Source organism: Polyergus mexicanus, unplaced genomic scaffold, assembly GCF_030449975.1.
Source record: "Polyergus mexicanus isolate NDT 795.1 unplaced genomic scaffold, iyPolMexi1.0 SCAF_11, whole genome shotgun sequence".
Lineage (NCBI taxonomy): Eukaryota > Metazoa > Arthropoda > Insecta > Hymenoptera > Formicidae > Polyergus > Polyergus mexicanus.
This window is the reverse complement of record NW_027223331.1, coordinates 428295-443412: the sequence shown is the minus strand read 5'-3', so window position 1 is coordinate 443412 and position 15118 is coordinate 428295. Positions and strand designations below refer to the sequence as shown.

Sequence of the window (15118 nt, the reverse complement as noted above, 5' to 3'; positions counted from 1 at the left end):
GCTCCCTTCTTCTCCTCTATCTCGCAATCTGTATTTAGCTTACCCGCAATAAACAGAATCGTGAGTCGAGGGATAAAACGTTTTCGGAGTTTACCACAAGCACGTAGATGTTAATTATAATAAAGAACTGACAATGAGATCAAATAATGATAAACGAATCGAGATAATTTAGCAGGGGAAGCCTACTCTGTGACAAAGATTGAAAATATTATATCTTCACTATTTATTCTGCGTCGAGACGATTGGCAATTTTATCTACTTCTATACTTTTTCTCGCGTTACTATAATATTGGTATAATAGACCGCGATACGCGATAAATTATAAATTAAAAAATAAAGTTTATACTTTTCTCTCTCTTCTTATACCTATACTGTTTCATATGGGGAGAGAAAGGATTTTATATTCAATGAAAATTGCAAGATGAGAGGGATATTGAACGAGAAGAAAAACGTAATTTGTAGAGTTCTTACGTAACCCCTGGTTTTATTACATATGTCGAGAATATTCATAAGAACTTCTCGTTTCTTTTTGTTTTCTTGTAAATAACAACATTCAACTCAACGTCGCAAAGCATATCATAATATATTATATAACATATATATATATATATATATATATATATATACTCAATATAGTCCCCCGTAATTCGTATATTTATATTTATATATATATATATATTTGTATTTTCATATTTATAATCTGCGTGTCATGTATACATATATACCTTCGCGTTTAATATGTCTCGTCGTGCGCTTATAACGCTGAGACGGCAAGTTTTTCACGTTGATCCGTATATTACTCATTAGGTGAAAATATCACTCGCTAAGATTTTACCCTTCTGCGCGGGAAATTTCTCCGTGCGGGAACGACGGCGTACGAATGAACTGAAAAGCGGAAATTGCGTAAAACGGAAAAACGGATTAATGACACGTCGGCGTACGCGACACGCCGCACACTAATTACCGCAGTCTGCGAAGCTTACTCTACGTGTAATCCTTATCACTTGTATACTTGTATATTTACAGGATTCGTCGATGAGACGAGTCAACATTCGGGCACCCTTAGACCGATAATTTTAATAATTCGCGTTACCATTTTCCCTTAGCCGATCGCGCATTTTAATTATAAGTTTTTATCCGCGTAGGTGTGTGTTTTTTTTTAGTTACTTTCGAAAATTACTTTATAATTTGTGTTAATTTCTCCCATTCTTTCAGTCAACGGGTGATTCGCAATAATCTTGTGAATTTTCCAACGGTGCGTTTCACGTTTTAGATTCATGATCCAATCGAGATCCGGAATCGCGAAGAAGATACGTTGCGTCAGTACAATACGCTAACGGAAAATGGTATTACGCATGTTACGCACAAGAAATCATTGTTGCTTTACAACGTGCACAATTACACACGCGTATATACACACATACATACATATACATGCTATACGAGCTCTATGTGAATTAACGGCAACTCGATTCTCGATAGATGACGTCTTTCGAGATTTTTCAGATACGACCGATTTGTTTTTATTTTGCGATTTAATTTTTGATTTTTTTTTTTTTTATACAGACAAAACTATTTAAAATGTTAAATTCTGACTATTTTGACGAATCTTTACGTCTCGTGCAGAATTATAGAACGTACATAGTGTTTATTGACCCGCGTATATGTGTATGTGTATGTGTGTGTACGGAGCTTCATGATTGATTAAAGCCATTAGAATAAAATTCAAGAAAAATAATCGGCCGTGCCGATTAATGTTTTCAAATAAATCACGCTGCGCCCCGGATTCAGTACAATTATCTTTCACAAAAGACTCGCAAAATATTCATAATTCTTTTTTTTTTTCCAAAAATTAGAAATGATAAGAGGATTGAACTGAATAAATCTATGAAAAAAAAATAGTAATAATATTACGGAACACATTTTTACATATATTTTGATGCTAAATATAAAAATGCATTTAAAAAATACATTTAAATATTGTTATCAAATGCAGTCTAGACTATGAAACATTTCTGTCATCAATTTTTTTTTTTTTTTTCTAAACTGCTCTTTTCTAAACTTTCATAATTTTATTTTACCAAGTTCGAATCGCTTACAATGCACGTGTAACGAATACCTTTTAATACCGGTTAATCGTTTACGCGTAAATGCGTATAAATTCTTCATCTCATTTGATAGTCAGGGAAACAATCATTAGTTTGCGTCGAACAGATCGGAATTGGAATTCGTCGCGATTAGATTTACAGATTGCATCGAACTGCGAAAACTGCGACGCGACGCGAGTGCCTGGTCTTCTCATGCTTATGACTCTTAAATTACAAGACCGAGAGGTAGTCTCGCGAATGATACGATTGCAGACCTCATCAGGGTAAGTCCTACGTAATCCCTAAGTCGAGCCGTTCCCTTCTTTAATCCGTAGCGGGCATTAACTCCTTTGCTCGCAGAGTGCAGGGACTCTCGAACCTGTTGCTTTAAACAAGATGTACGCTGAATAATGGATATTTCTAAGTAGTTGGAAGCCCGCTTAAACGTGGCAGCCGCTCGCGATCGTCTACGAACAAATCCCAATTTGATCAATTAACGCGTAAACAAATTGATCGTACGACGTAACGGCGTGATGAAACGGAATTCGATTTCGACCTTCCGGATAAGTTTAATTTAACTCGCAATTATTTTCTCTCAATTCTTCAATCTTGCGGATAGATTTCTAACTGCGAAAAATCTTCACGTTAATGTAAGAATATGAAATGCATATCTGTCGATTTGTTTTATTATTTATGTCATAAGGACAGTCAATTCTTACAAGAACATTTCTTCGCGCGTGCACAAACGTAAAAATAGCAAATACAATAAAAAAAAAAAAACAGGTAATAAAAGATAAGCTTTTAATGCTATGCTCAAAATTATTCGGTTGCACTTATCTGGGATTACGACGTCACAAGCGAGAAATCGTGATAATAAATTGGCCTCTTCGCATGTCTATTATTTATATCCCATGTGTCGCTACATTTGTAATGATAAAATGTGTTAAAATCTCTTACAACATCTTTTATTATTAAACAAACGTATAAACATTTACAAACACCTATCTCACATTTGTATTTACGACAGGGTGATAATGCAAAAGAGAGATTTTCGTCTATTCGCCAATTCGTAAATTAATAGAAAAAGTTTCGACACATTCCTATTTATCGAGTATGAGTTTTGACATGCGGAAGTATCAATTTATTTTAATGACAACAAAGCAAGTATAATATTTTACTTCTGATTCTATATGCAGCTTAGAAAAGAACTGCTTGCTTGCAATCAATGAACGACTCGATTGCTCGTTATAGCATATCTCCGTTCCGTTCCACTTCCTCCGCCGCAAATTTTCCATTTTCTTTTTTCCCTTACCGTCGTCTCCGTGCTTCTTTCGACTGAGCTCCTTAAGCGAGAGCAACTCCTCTGCACCGAATCTGACGTTTTAATCTCAAGTATCCAGATGGGATCCATGGAATTTCGTACGTAAGGACGCAAGGAAGGGCTCGAACGAGAAGAAATCGAAGAATTTGGAATGTATTCTCGGCAGAACAGAAAGGGTGTGTCTGCGGAGGAAAGAAGTGGAGAATCGATGCTGGAGATAATACGCGCTCTCGCAATGCCATATTTCTCTCACGTTTTAGTAGCCGAAAAAAAAGTTGCCGATGCCTAAGGAATAAATCGCAGCTGAAATCGAGTCGGACTTGATGGCGATAGAAAATAAACTCTGCTTGAAGCGCGATTTATACTCCCGCGCGATTCTTCTCTCGAGATACACACATCATATTACGACGAATGATCTTGAAACGCGATTCTCTTCTACGTTGGTAATAAAATTGAAAATCTTTATTACGTACTAACGTTTGTCGAAACCATGTTTTTTTTCTTTTCGAAAAAGTATAGAAATTTAAAAATAGTCCAAAATCCCATTGGGGATGGGGCTCTTTTCCTCAGTCGTCAAACTTTAATCCAATATTAAGCTCGAGTGGTTTCGTTTTGATATTCCGAAATATTGGGATTATCGCGCGACTAAAATTCTCCCACGATACAGTTCAAAAATATAACGACTCATTCTCACAAGTTCCCATCGCACTCGCGGAGACGGGATCACTGGTATTTGTTGTTGGCGTCATTGATTACAGCGTTATACAATATATTACACTGAAAGCGATAGTCGTTGCACTTTGTTAATATCTTTCCTTCTTCGTTCTCGTTGTTCCGCCCATCGCTGCGTATCTCACCCTCGTCTGAATTCATGCACGCATACACACAGATGATAGACTAACAGACACAAACACACACTCGCAATCTTACAATGAGGGGGATCGGTGGGGGAATTCATGCTCCTTCAATTCTTGGCCACTGCTTGAACTTTGTCGCTATACTAACTTGGCACGCGCCTAATTATTCTCCGTCATTTAATACGAACGTTAACTACCCCGGTCAGTCTTTATGTCACTCGTGCATAATTACGTGTATGTATGTTTTCATGGTTACGCATGCAAATGTATGGATTGTGTGTGCATGTTGTGTGTCCTTCGTGTATCGTTTAAATAATCTAAAAAAAGATCTTCTTTCCTTTACTTTTTTAATCGAGTTCTTTAATTAGGGAGAATCAACACTTATCGCGTATCAAGACGAGAACTTGGGTTTTGTTTATCGAATTATCGTTACAGCCAGAGTAATTAGTAGTAGCGTCACGGTCGTCGTCATGCCCGTTGCTGAATCTGGAATTAGACAAAAATTCACTATTTAGGACAAAGAGCGCATCGAAAAACTTTTTGCAGAAATAATATTTTTTTTAAATTTAATTCTGCTCATCTGTTACATATATTTATAAAAATCAATAATTTGCTTGTAGATATTAGTGCAGTGTTCTATTTATAAAATGCTCTATTTCAAAAATAAATGTCTGTTCGACATTTATATTAATAATAAATCTTTGCATTAATAATACGATATCGATAAATCTATATAGAAAATTATTTTTATATCGTCGTATTTATAATAATAAATTTTATCACATATTTGAAAATGCATCTATATTTTAAAAGATTCTAGCATCTCGAAGAAACTGTAACACAGGGATAATATTCGCTCTTGTTGCCATGAAACAACACGTGAATAAAAAAAAAAAAAAAAGAGGACTCTCTCGCCATCGGCAACCTCGAGAGGTCAATGCACAATCAAGGACTCCTCGACGAGAATCTGTCGTTACCCCGTTGCACGAAGCTTGAAAAAACGAAAGACTCCCTTTCCCTCCGAGAGGATAGGGCGAGGAAACAGACCAAGGGAGCGAAGAGAGAGAGGGGGGGGAGGGAAAAAGGTGCCGATGGCCGACAGGCTGAGCGAAGTAGATACAGAAGGGGTGGAAGAAGGGTAGACGCAAAGGGAAAAGAGAAAAAAAATCGGAAAAAATGGGAAGTCAGTTATTCTTCCGGTTGGCTTGCCGCGTACCGTTAGCTATTACTCGCTTGGAGAGAAATATATTCTCCGGCCTTTTCCCGGCCTCACTCATCTCTAATTACGAATCAGAAACAACCCGGCAGGCCGCCGCCTCCGGATCACTCCTTCCGTCCACCCGTCGTTCCCTTCACCCACCCTCTTTCACGGCCCTTTCTTCGTTTTCTCGAGTCTCATCCAAAGGCTCGCGCAAGCAGTAACTTGCCTCGATTCCCCCTTTCTTTTATCCGGCCCCTGCTGCGTTGCCCCGAGAGAATTCTTTACTTCGCTACTTTTATATACGATCTTACCTTCCTTCAGTTCGCGATTTCTCACCCTATCCCACTCTTTCTTCTCTCTTTCTCTTCAACTCTGCGAGAGGAATGGAGCGCGTTATGTAATTTATGATCGATATTTATATCTCATTATATTGCGCGTAGAAAATGGTACGAATGATGTTCCGTCGTATTAGATTTCTAACTAGAGATTATCAAACTAGTATAATTTTAGCGAGTCTACATTTTTCCACGTGACACGGAAAAGTAAAATCTATCTATATGTTTGTGTATGTATATACACACACGCACACACACACATACTTATTCGATGAAAATGCGATATATGATGTTGTAAGATGTGCATGAGGGGCGTGCAGTCTCTCGTATCTTTTTTCAGTATCGGATATCGAATCCATCGCAATTGTCTGAGTATCGATCTCAGCTTGGAACCTTACAACGGAATTAAAACCAAGCTCCTCTCGTCGAGTAATCCTTGTTAACATTTTACCTCGACATAAAATTTCCCGGATCCTGTCGAGCGCAACATTCGTTATTTCTCGTACCAATCTTTATTTACGAAGACGCTTACATGCGAAGGTTCGCGACGCACTTTTTCTCGTTATGGTTTCGCTTTTTTTCCATGCAAAATTACCTACTTTTGCGATACTATCGCGATCGTCCCCGGATTTTCACACTATGCCATTATGCAAATTCTTTCTAAAAGTAACCGCGGTCGAGCGAGATATTGAGACCCCGGTATGGGGGAACGAAAGGGGATTGAATTACGGAAGAAGGAAGGAGGAGGGGAGTAGAAGAGAAGATGGGGGAAAGGGGGGAAAAAATGCGAGCGTAGAAAAGAATTATCCGATAATGCCGAAGGCTCGGCGGAATTATGAAAGGTGCTACACCTGGCCTGGACCCGTGCTCGGAAACGCGATAGAAGCGCAGCCGTTTAAATGCCGTGGCGGAGCCGCGAAATGCCAGATAAACCGCACCTTTCAAGAGAGAAATTTGTCGCGTTTTGTCTCCTCGCGTGAAACTCGTTCGTCTCCGCGAGAGCAGGATACTGATTGGTGCTGATATTTGTCTCAAGGAATATTATTAATAACAAAAAAGAAGTATTTTCGCACAAATATGATCTCTTTGCGAAATTTATTATGAAAAGTTTATTACGAAAAAAAAAAAATAAATATCAAACTTACCCTTATCAGCAGGCCAGTTGTAATTTCTTTTCCTATCCAACTCGGACAACTTTTGCTCCGATCTTCCGATTTCGTTAAGATTCGATTGGAACTTGGTACCTTGAAAAAAAAAAATGCGAAAGATGAGAAATATCATCATATAAAAAAATAATTGTGAGAACTGTGTTGGCGTAACGTTAACGATACATGAAATACACGAGTAGCCCCGATAAAAATATTTTATCGAGTTGGAAAGTTTGCTATGCATTAACGGCAATTTGTGTTTCCCGGATGTTACGGGAATGAATTAAAAATTGAATCTCACCTCGAGGCGATATAGCGCAAAGTCAAGTCGAGACAGAGGGGATGGGATGTGACATGAGAGAGATTTGACAGAAAGAGCGAAAGGAAATTGTGCGATTCGCATAACCCGTGGAATCGCGGACAAAGGGTTGTGCGACGAGTGGCCCTCTCGACTGAAGATGTTTACGAGCCTGTTACGCATAAAGTGGGTGGCAAACGCGTTAATTAGTATGCAAACTCCGAGTAAACACAATTCCCTTATTCAGCGCCAAGTAGATTCTATCCATGTCACGACACACGCTTGTATCGCTAGCCCGTCGGTTTGGATTACATTCTTGTAACGAAATAGAATTCGCGACGAGCATATTTTGATAAAATTACACAGTCAGATTTTACGTACATAGAATATATATATATATATATGTATATATATCACATGTGTACACGCCGACTTTGCGTGTATTATACGCTAGCGGATTGAGAGAGACATGAATAAATAGACATTACAAAATTTAGACAAATAAATTTAAAACATAATTTTAAACACATATATTATTAAGATATAATAAAACTCTTTTTTGACAAGCAAATAAATTTAATTTTATCGGCTAAACAATTAATACAATATATATATCTTTGTACGTATATTTTTAATCCTATTATGTTTATATCTCTAAACGTAAAGATATTTTATGAGAAAATAATAAAACAATTATAAATAGAAATAATTACGAATAATTCTTAACATACAGATAATCACTAGTTATTAACGATTGTTATAAAAATTAAAACTCTACGATTTCTTCCATAGCATTTCTCGTCATCTATCGCAAGATTAAAACCAATCGTTATTATAAATTTCTATGACTTTTCCAAAGCTGCGTATATTTGTGCAGTAAATTGACTAAAGTTCCACCGACAAACGCAAGTGCAACGTCTAACACGAAGAATAGGAGATAGCAGGACCGGCACAACCTGCGCTTACGGCTTAATTTCGAGATACTCGCGGAGCAAAGCCGCTCGCGAGTACCGCTTTGTGTCTTCGTTCGCTTCCTCCCCATCCCCCTGATTAGATTTGTAAGTTCGCGGCCCCCGAGGCAGAGCGATGCAAGCTAGTTCGGGCAAGGCGAGGTCGAGGAACACGATCTTGGCACGATAGCCTATTTCGGGCAAGGTAATGGGCGATCATGACGGTATACGGCGCTTGCGCCCCCGTGTATACACGTGTCCATGTATGCATAATACTGGGTAGCTGATACGTAAGGTCGCCACCACGGCCGGATACACCCTCGGACAACGAGGTGAGACACCGTTGTACGGCGACGCAATGGATAGGCTAGACAGACGTATGCAAATCTCGGCCAAACATTAGCAGTGACAGTGTGTATCATGCGCTATACGTGTATCACGCTGCTGCATGCCCGGAGGGAAGGGCCAGTTCTATAGTTTCCTATATGCGAGAATCTCTATCGCGACGCGGGCGGCTGTTTCTATAGCTATGCGTGGACGACGACGTATTTAGGGTGCCAGACGTATGTACATAGCTGCAAGAGCCCGGACACGTGTAAGCTCATGGGAGAGTGTTATCTGTATAGGAACCTGCAATTTTATTGTGGAGATAGTTGTGATAATCGCGTGCCGGTAAATTTTCAAGAATGATAAAGGGGGAAGAGGAATGAATATTAGAACCGATATATCGTTCTCTTTTTAGACTCTAGCCTTTAACTGTTTAATATGAAAATTTATACCATGGATATTTACTAATGATTGTGTGCTCTTTTATCAGATTGTATAGCAGATTATATTTTTATAATATTATTTCAAATATTTGAACAAATGATTTAAAAAAAAAAACGAAGAAAACTGAAGATATTGATATTCAAAACCGTGATATTTCGAAAACTACGGAAAGACGAGAAAAATAATACGAAATAAATTTAAAAATTTACGCGTAAATTAAAATAAAATATTTGTCATTACTTTAGATTATATGATTCGTCGAAGGAATCGCGGGAAAAAAAATTTCGAATTTGAATAATTGTCGATACAAACCAATTTAGCATATAAGCGGAGCAGGTTTATATTTAAATTTTTATAAAGTGTAATTTACCTTGCTGAGGGATAATGGTATACATATCTATCATATATCAGTTTAAAGAAAACATATGTCGGGTTTAGTATTTCTTCTTTTATCGAATAATAGATAAAATAACAGATAAAATAAAAATAAATGTCGATAAAATTTATATGTAATTTGCGATTATATTTTACATTGTCGGCTCCTTTTGAGCTTGATAAAATTAAAACGTTTAGCGTCATTAAATTAAATATTTCAGATAAATAAAAATATTCAATTTTATTGTATTGTATTGTACTTATACATATATTGGAACGTAATCGATATACCATTAAACGCCATAAGCTATATATATAAATTAATACGAGAATCTGGTGCTTTTGTACGAAAACGGCGTTTTACATTAGGAAAGGATAAAAGATATCGATAAACGTTTTCAGACGCTCTGACCTAAATTCGCGTGTCGCATATAAAACTGCGATGAAATATTCACTGTTGTGACATTACATCTATCTATATCACTATCCCCTCTCTTTCAAAGTACGGTCTTTGAAATATCTAAAATAAGAAAAAAATTGCACGAATCGCAATCTGTAAGAATTTAATCTCCCGATACATCGATATTTTTGTATCAGACATAATTCACATATGTATGTTGACAAAGTGTTAAAAGATGTTTTTATTATAGGGCACGATAAAATATGAGTTCTGAAAAAATTTTGCAGTTGCATTTATCTAGTCTGAAAATATCTAGTCTAAAATATTAAACGATTCGCGTGTATGTTTCCTGGGCAAGCTGATGTTGGCCGATATTGGTGCGGGCGACAAAGTCAACGCTACCCTGTGTCCCTGAGGTGCGGCTGGCTAACTCGTTCCGCAAGAAAATTAACAGCGGTCTAAGATCGCGCTCACGCTGAGATCTAAACTTATAGGGCCGTGTGACGCGGGGCGCAATATTGCCACAGCGTGTTGTACTTGTAATTAACGTGTCTCTTTACGATGTTGATTCGCATCATAAATAATTTCGCCGAACCGACACGCAACGGGCAAGATTTCACTGAATTCTCTGAGAATTTGCTTTGCTGACATTTTAAGAAAATACGTTTACCTTACGTTTAACGTTTCGAATTCGCGATATACTTAACTCTTTTTCGATAAAACTTCTGAAATGTACATTTGCAAGAAATTCAATCTCCTTTCATTTAACTTAATTTTATTTATTCGAAAGAATGATGAGAGAAAATAAATCGGACAAATTGGGTTTTTACGCTTTCATTCCTCTATTCTCGATACTACAATACATACGCATGCTACGTACGATAGAATAAGGGACGTGTTAATCGTACGAAGGCACGCGGCTAAACCAATCGCTATACATGCTCCCCCAGAATTACAGACGGGTAACGTTGCCCCGGGGAATTAAGCGACACCTAAGGGCATATGTGCTCCGGGAGATGTCACGATACCGCGACAATACTTGCTCTGTTTCCCATCGGAACCTCAAAGTGACTTATCGCCGTAGGCCGTGTATAGTCGCTTCTAATCGCTAATTTGCCGTCGCGAGATGCGAGCTAAACGAGAAACAAAAATGGACGAATACCTATGAAAGGTGCAATTATAACAATGGCTCAAAGTACATGAATCGTTACAATTTGCAAGCGAGGCAATTACGTAATATTCCGTTACGTAATATCTTTTAATCTCTTTGACGTATATCTCGATATAATAGATGTTATCTTGTCAAAATTGTAAATATTTTTTTTTTTTTTTACGTCGTACGCTGCTTCACATTGCAACGTTTACAAGTAAACACACCTTTTCGTGCTGCGTCACATGAATAGTGTTATACCGTCTTATACGGAAAGTTAAGATGCGGTGCGCGCTATGTTTAGGTATTCTCAACGACGGATTGTCGCAAGTCACTACGAGCAAATAAGGGGGCTGTTTATGCTCGCGGGTTTCCTTCCGCGCGAAGGAAACCCGCGAGCAAATCTTCTGTTTAATCTTAAGTGTACACTTGTGCCCTTTAATTTTCAACGATACAAATAACGAGAAGCGACGGCGCAAAAGGGAAAGGGCGACCGCTGGATTGTTTGAAGAACGCATTACGAAAAGCAAAGGGCGCGATGAGGGAAGAAGAGAAATGAAATAAATTATGTGAGAAAGAAAAATGTACTGTGCCAAGTAAGAGGAAGCTGTTGGTGAAATCGCGTAACAAGCGTAGCATGGGTACAAAAAGAGATGCTGGCGGACCAAAAGAGAATATAAGTCAAATAGATATGTTAAGGAAAGAAAATGACGTAAAAATAAACTGCTTGAGAAAATAAGAAAGAGATGAAAGCGGACTCGGTTAAATGTAACCAAAAGATAAAAGAAGAAGAGGAAAAGAGAAACGACAAGATAAAGGGAAGAGGGATTCTCAGAGTTGGCGGCATTGGGATGAAAAAGGAGGATGGAACAGAGTGAGAGAGAGAGAGAGAGAGAGAGAGAGGCGGGGGGGGGGAGACGCGAAGGGAGCAAACATTAATGCCACCTTGCAGACCGCAGATGTTGCAGCAATTACAAACCTCGTCCTTTCTTCACAGCCCGTCCTCTCCTCCCTTCCCTTCCTTGCGCTCTTCGTAAATGGAGAGGGAGAGACAAGGAGACATATGCCGTATTCAAACTTACCACATCCCGTTTACTACTACGCCTTCCTTCCCTCTCAGAGCTTCATCTTTTCGCTCTTACCTTTCCGCGCCGTCTCCCCCTATCCTCTTCCCTTGCCTCTGCGGACGATGACAGCGGGTTATACGCGGAGGTAAGGAAGGCGGATACGGTAGATACGAAGACGGTGGTCCTCCCTCCCCCCCCCTCCTCTTCAACGAGACACGAATTTTCGATTAAATTTAACACGGCAAGGCGGCAAAAGGACGCTGGCGCGCTGCACGCTGCTGTTTTAGGCGATAGAGCAAAGCAAAGGACAAAGAAAGAAATAGAGAGGCGAGAGAGAGAGAGAAGGGAAAGGCGAGGATAAGGGACGGTGAGAACGCGGACTACACAGTAGCGGCTGATATTATTCTTGGGTCTTCCACGCTGGAGCATTATTAGTTCCGGCGTGTTAGCATACATGAAATATTGATGTTACAAGGATCTCTTCTACCCTAGTCAACCCTCCCAGCTCTCTCTCTCTCTCTCTCTCTTTCTCTCTTCCTAGCCTCTCGATCCATTCATCTATCCTTTCTGCTCTTTCCGCGTAACCACTATTCGCGTGTTCCTGTTACGAACATTACGAAGATCACTTCAGTTACCTCTTTTCCTCCCCCCCCTCCCCTTCTTCCTTCTCTCTACCTTTACGTTTATTCTCTCATTGTTTTTATTCTCTCGCTTTAACCGAAGCTTTTTTGATAATCGCGGTGTGTTTTGATTTTCTAAATAAATGTTGAGAATTGAAAATAGAGCGCAATATATCACGTCAATTTTTCAAATTATTACGTTTCAGCTTTTAATTTATGTAAATCTTTTTTTATGCTTCCATTAGGGATTATCGATATCAAGATTATACGATGCTGATTCAGAATAATATTATCTCTTTGCATTTTTGCGATAATGAAGATGATTTTGCATAAGAAAAGAATTCGTCTTGGAAATTCTATCTTGTCGTAGACTCTATTTTCATTGTTCTCTCTTTTGCCCCTTCTTTAAAGAATGGTTTGTTTGCTCTTTTTCAAGCAACCTTTAAAGCCGCAATCGATTGCCGGGATTCCCCGGTGCATTTCCTAACTCCAGTTAACATCGAAGTTAATAGCGCCGGAAAATTTAGTTATGAAATGTCATTTAGCTGTACGTGATGCTGGATTGAATATGTAAATCCGCTATCTAGCCCTTGATATTTTACTAGGCTATAGAAATATGTCGATGAAACATTTGAATCTTTCTCTTATGTATTCATCAAGAATTTTTTTAACGTTAACAATACTACATGACCGATACATCAATATGCAGAATTTGAAACAAATACATTCGATGCGTTATTAACGTTTCAATTTGTATTGATATTCTCTCGCGCAGCTTTCACATCAGATGTAATATATTCTATTTAATAGACCTTTCCTTTCATCACTTCCGACATTACGTCAATTCTAAATTCTGTTCTCTGTCTCGTTATCTTTGTTTCCTTGTTTCAAACGTGTTCTTTGAGAAAGAGAGAGATCCGAGAATGATTGATGCTCTCTTCGAACAGAGATCAAGACCGACGCGAAAATACTTTTCCCAAATATATTTCAAGTGCTCGTTACTCTCTTCGTATGTTGCGCGACAGCCGACGACTGCGTTATGTATTTTGTTGAAATGCAAAAATGCGTAGTCAATTTCGTAATTTGTAAAGTACGCTGCATTATTAATATATGTTGAATGCATTATTAAAAAAAAAGTAAAGGAAAAGATATATTGCTCTTTGTCTTTCTCCGAGAGAGTACTCACCTGTCTTGATATTCTTCTCGTTATGAATTGTCAGCGAACTTGGATTTCCGTAAACAGAGTTATTCATCTCCGCCATGAAATCCCAATCTGCAAGAGTATGCGTTGAAAAATTAGATTCAAGCGACCGAGAGTACGTCGTGAATAATATCGATTGTATATTATATGGTATCGTTAGATTTTACGATGCGAGTCGTGCGATCTTAAAAAAAAAAAAACGCGTTTTATCAATTTATTATATTCAATCATCGCGAATACGACGAAACTACACTCAAAATCTTACCTTTCTTGACGATTTCCGTGGTAGATGGACTGGGACTGGTGCTAGGCGGGGCGGACACTGCAACAAAACAAGTTTTCCTCTTTAATATGAAGCTCGGGTCGACATTAATATCGTATATATATATATATTTCGCGCAAAATTAATTATTCGATTTCTTTGCCGAAATATCTGTTTATTCTTCCCGAAGCGTTAAAAAAAAAAAAAAAAAAAAAAAACGAACCTTTCTTCATTTATCATTCTTTTTTGTTGCTGTTTTCGTGGGGAAAAACACAATTATTTTTTTCAGTTTCAGAGAGATTCATTCTTTCAAACCTTCACCCTCGATCTCTCAATCAAACACTGGTTATATTTTTCTTTCTACGTGTTGTTGATTCGCTTGAAATATTTTCCGTATATTTTTATGAAAATTTTTAATAGAAAATATTTAAGGGATACATATGTATTGTATATATACATTTATTATTTTCGAATCTTTAAACTTTTTCGAAGAACTCGAAAAATTACACGCAATAGTCAGGAAATTAAAATATGGAATTAAAAATACTATATCTATATATTTACATGCAACCCCCCTTGTCCTTCTAGATTGGCCAAATTTCGCACCGCGCGCTGTTACGGATCGCGCCACCTGTTACTAACTTCTACCCTAGAACATATTAGCCGCTGTGGCACCGGCCAAGCCGGCCAAACTCTACATCATATTTTACTCTGCCAGTACGTACTACACGCCTTCTCCCCTTTTGCCCCCTTCTTCGCGCTTCCCTATAAGTTATTCGGGGTATATACCTGAATAATTATCCATAATTTCGTTTATCCTTAGCGAAAGCGTCATCAATCGAATTACAACTATGTTGTGTAGAAAGCTATAGCGGTCTCTGCTAAACATTATACGAGAGATGAAAAGAGATAGGGTAAATTAGAATACTTATATATAGCTGCAGTTTTTCAATAATCTAAAATCCATCTGTTATACGCAACATTTTTTTGTATAGATATTGATATAAATTCTCTTTAACTTTTAATCGTCAATTTTTTCCACTCCTACATGAATTCTTAAGCGATAGAGAAATTA

At 38.0% G+C, this 15118-nt stretch overlaps 1 protein-coding gene across 3 annotated transcripts in view; it reads right to left on the bottom strand.

Moving 5' to 3' along the window:
- Positions 1-613: 613 nt before the first annotated feature.
- The window catches only part of LOC138937654 (lachesin), a 161406-nt gene continuing 146901 nt past the window's right edge, over positions 614-15118 (bottom strand). For 2 of the 3 annotated variants that reach the window (XM_070304134.1, XM_070304133.1), the window contains 4 exons: positions 14047-14103; positions 13767-13853; positions 6947-7045; positions 614-4751 (listed from right to left, as the gene is read on the bottom strand). In XM_070304134.1, the coding sequence (XP_070160235.1) occupies positions 4681-4751; positions 6947-7045; positions 13767-13853; positions 14047-14103 (314 nt within the window). In that variant the 3' untranslated portion in view covers positions 614-4680. The remainder of the gene's footprint in view (positions 4752-6946; positions 7046-13766; positions 13854-14046; positions 14104-15118) is intronic. The other variant, XM_070304135.1, reaches the window with a different exon arrangement.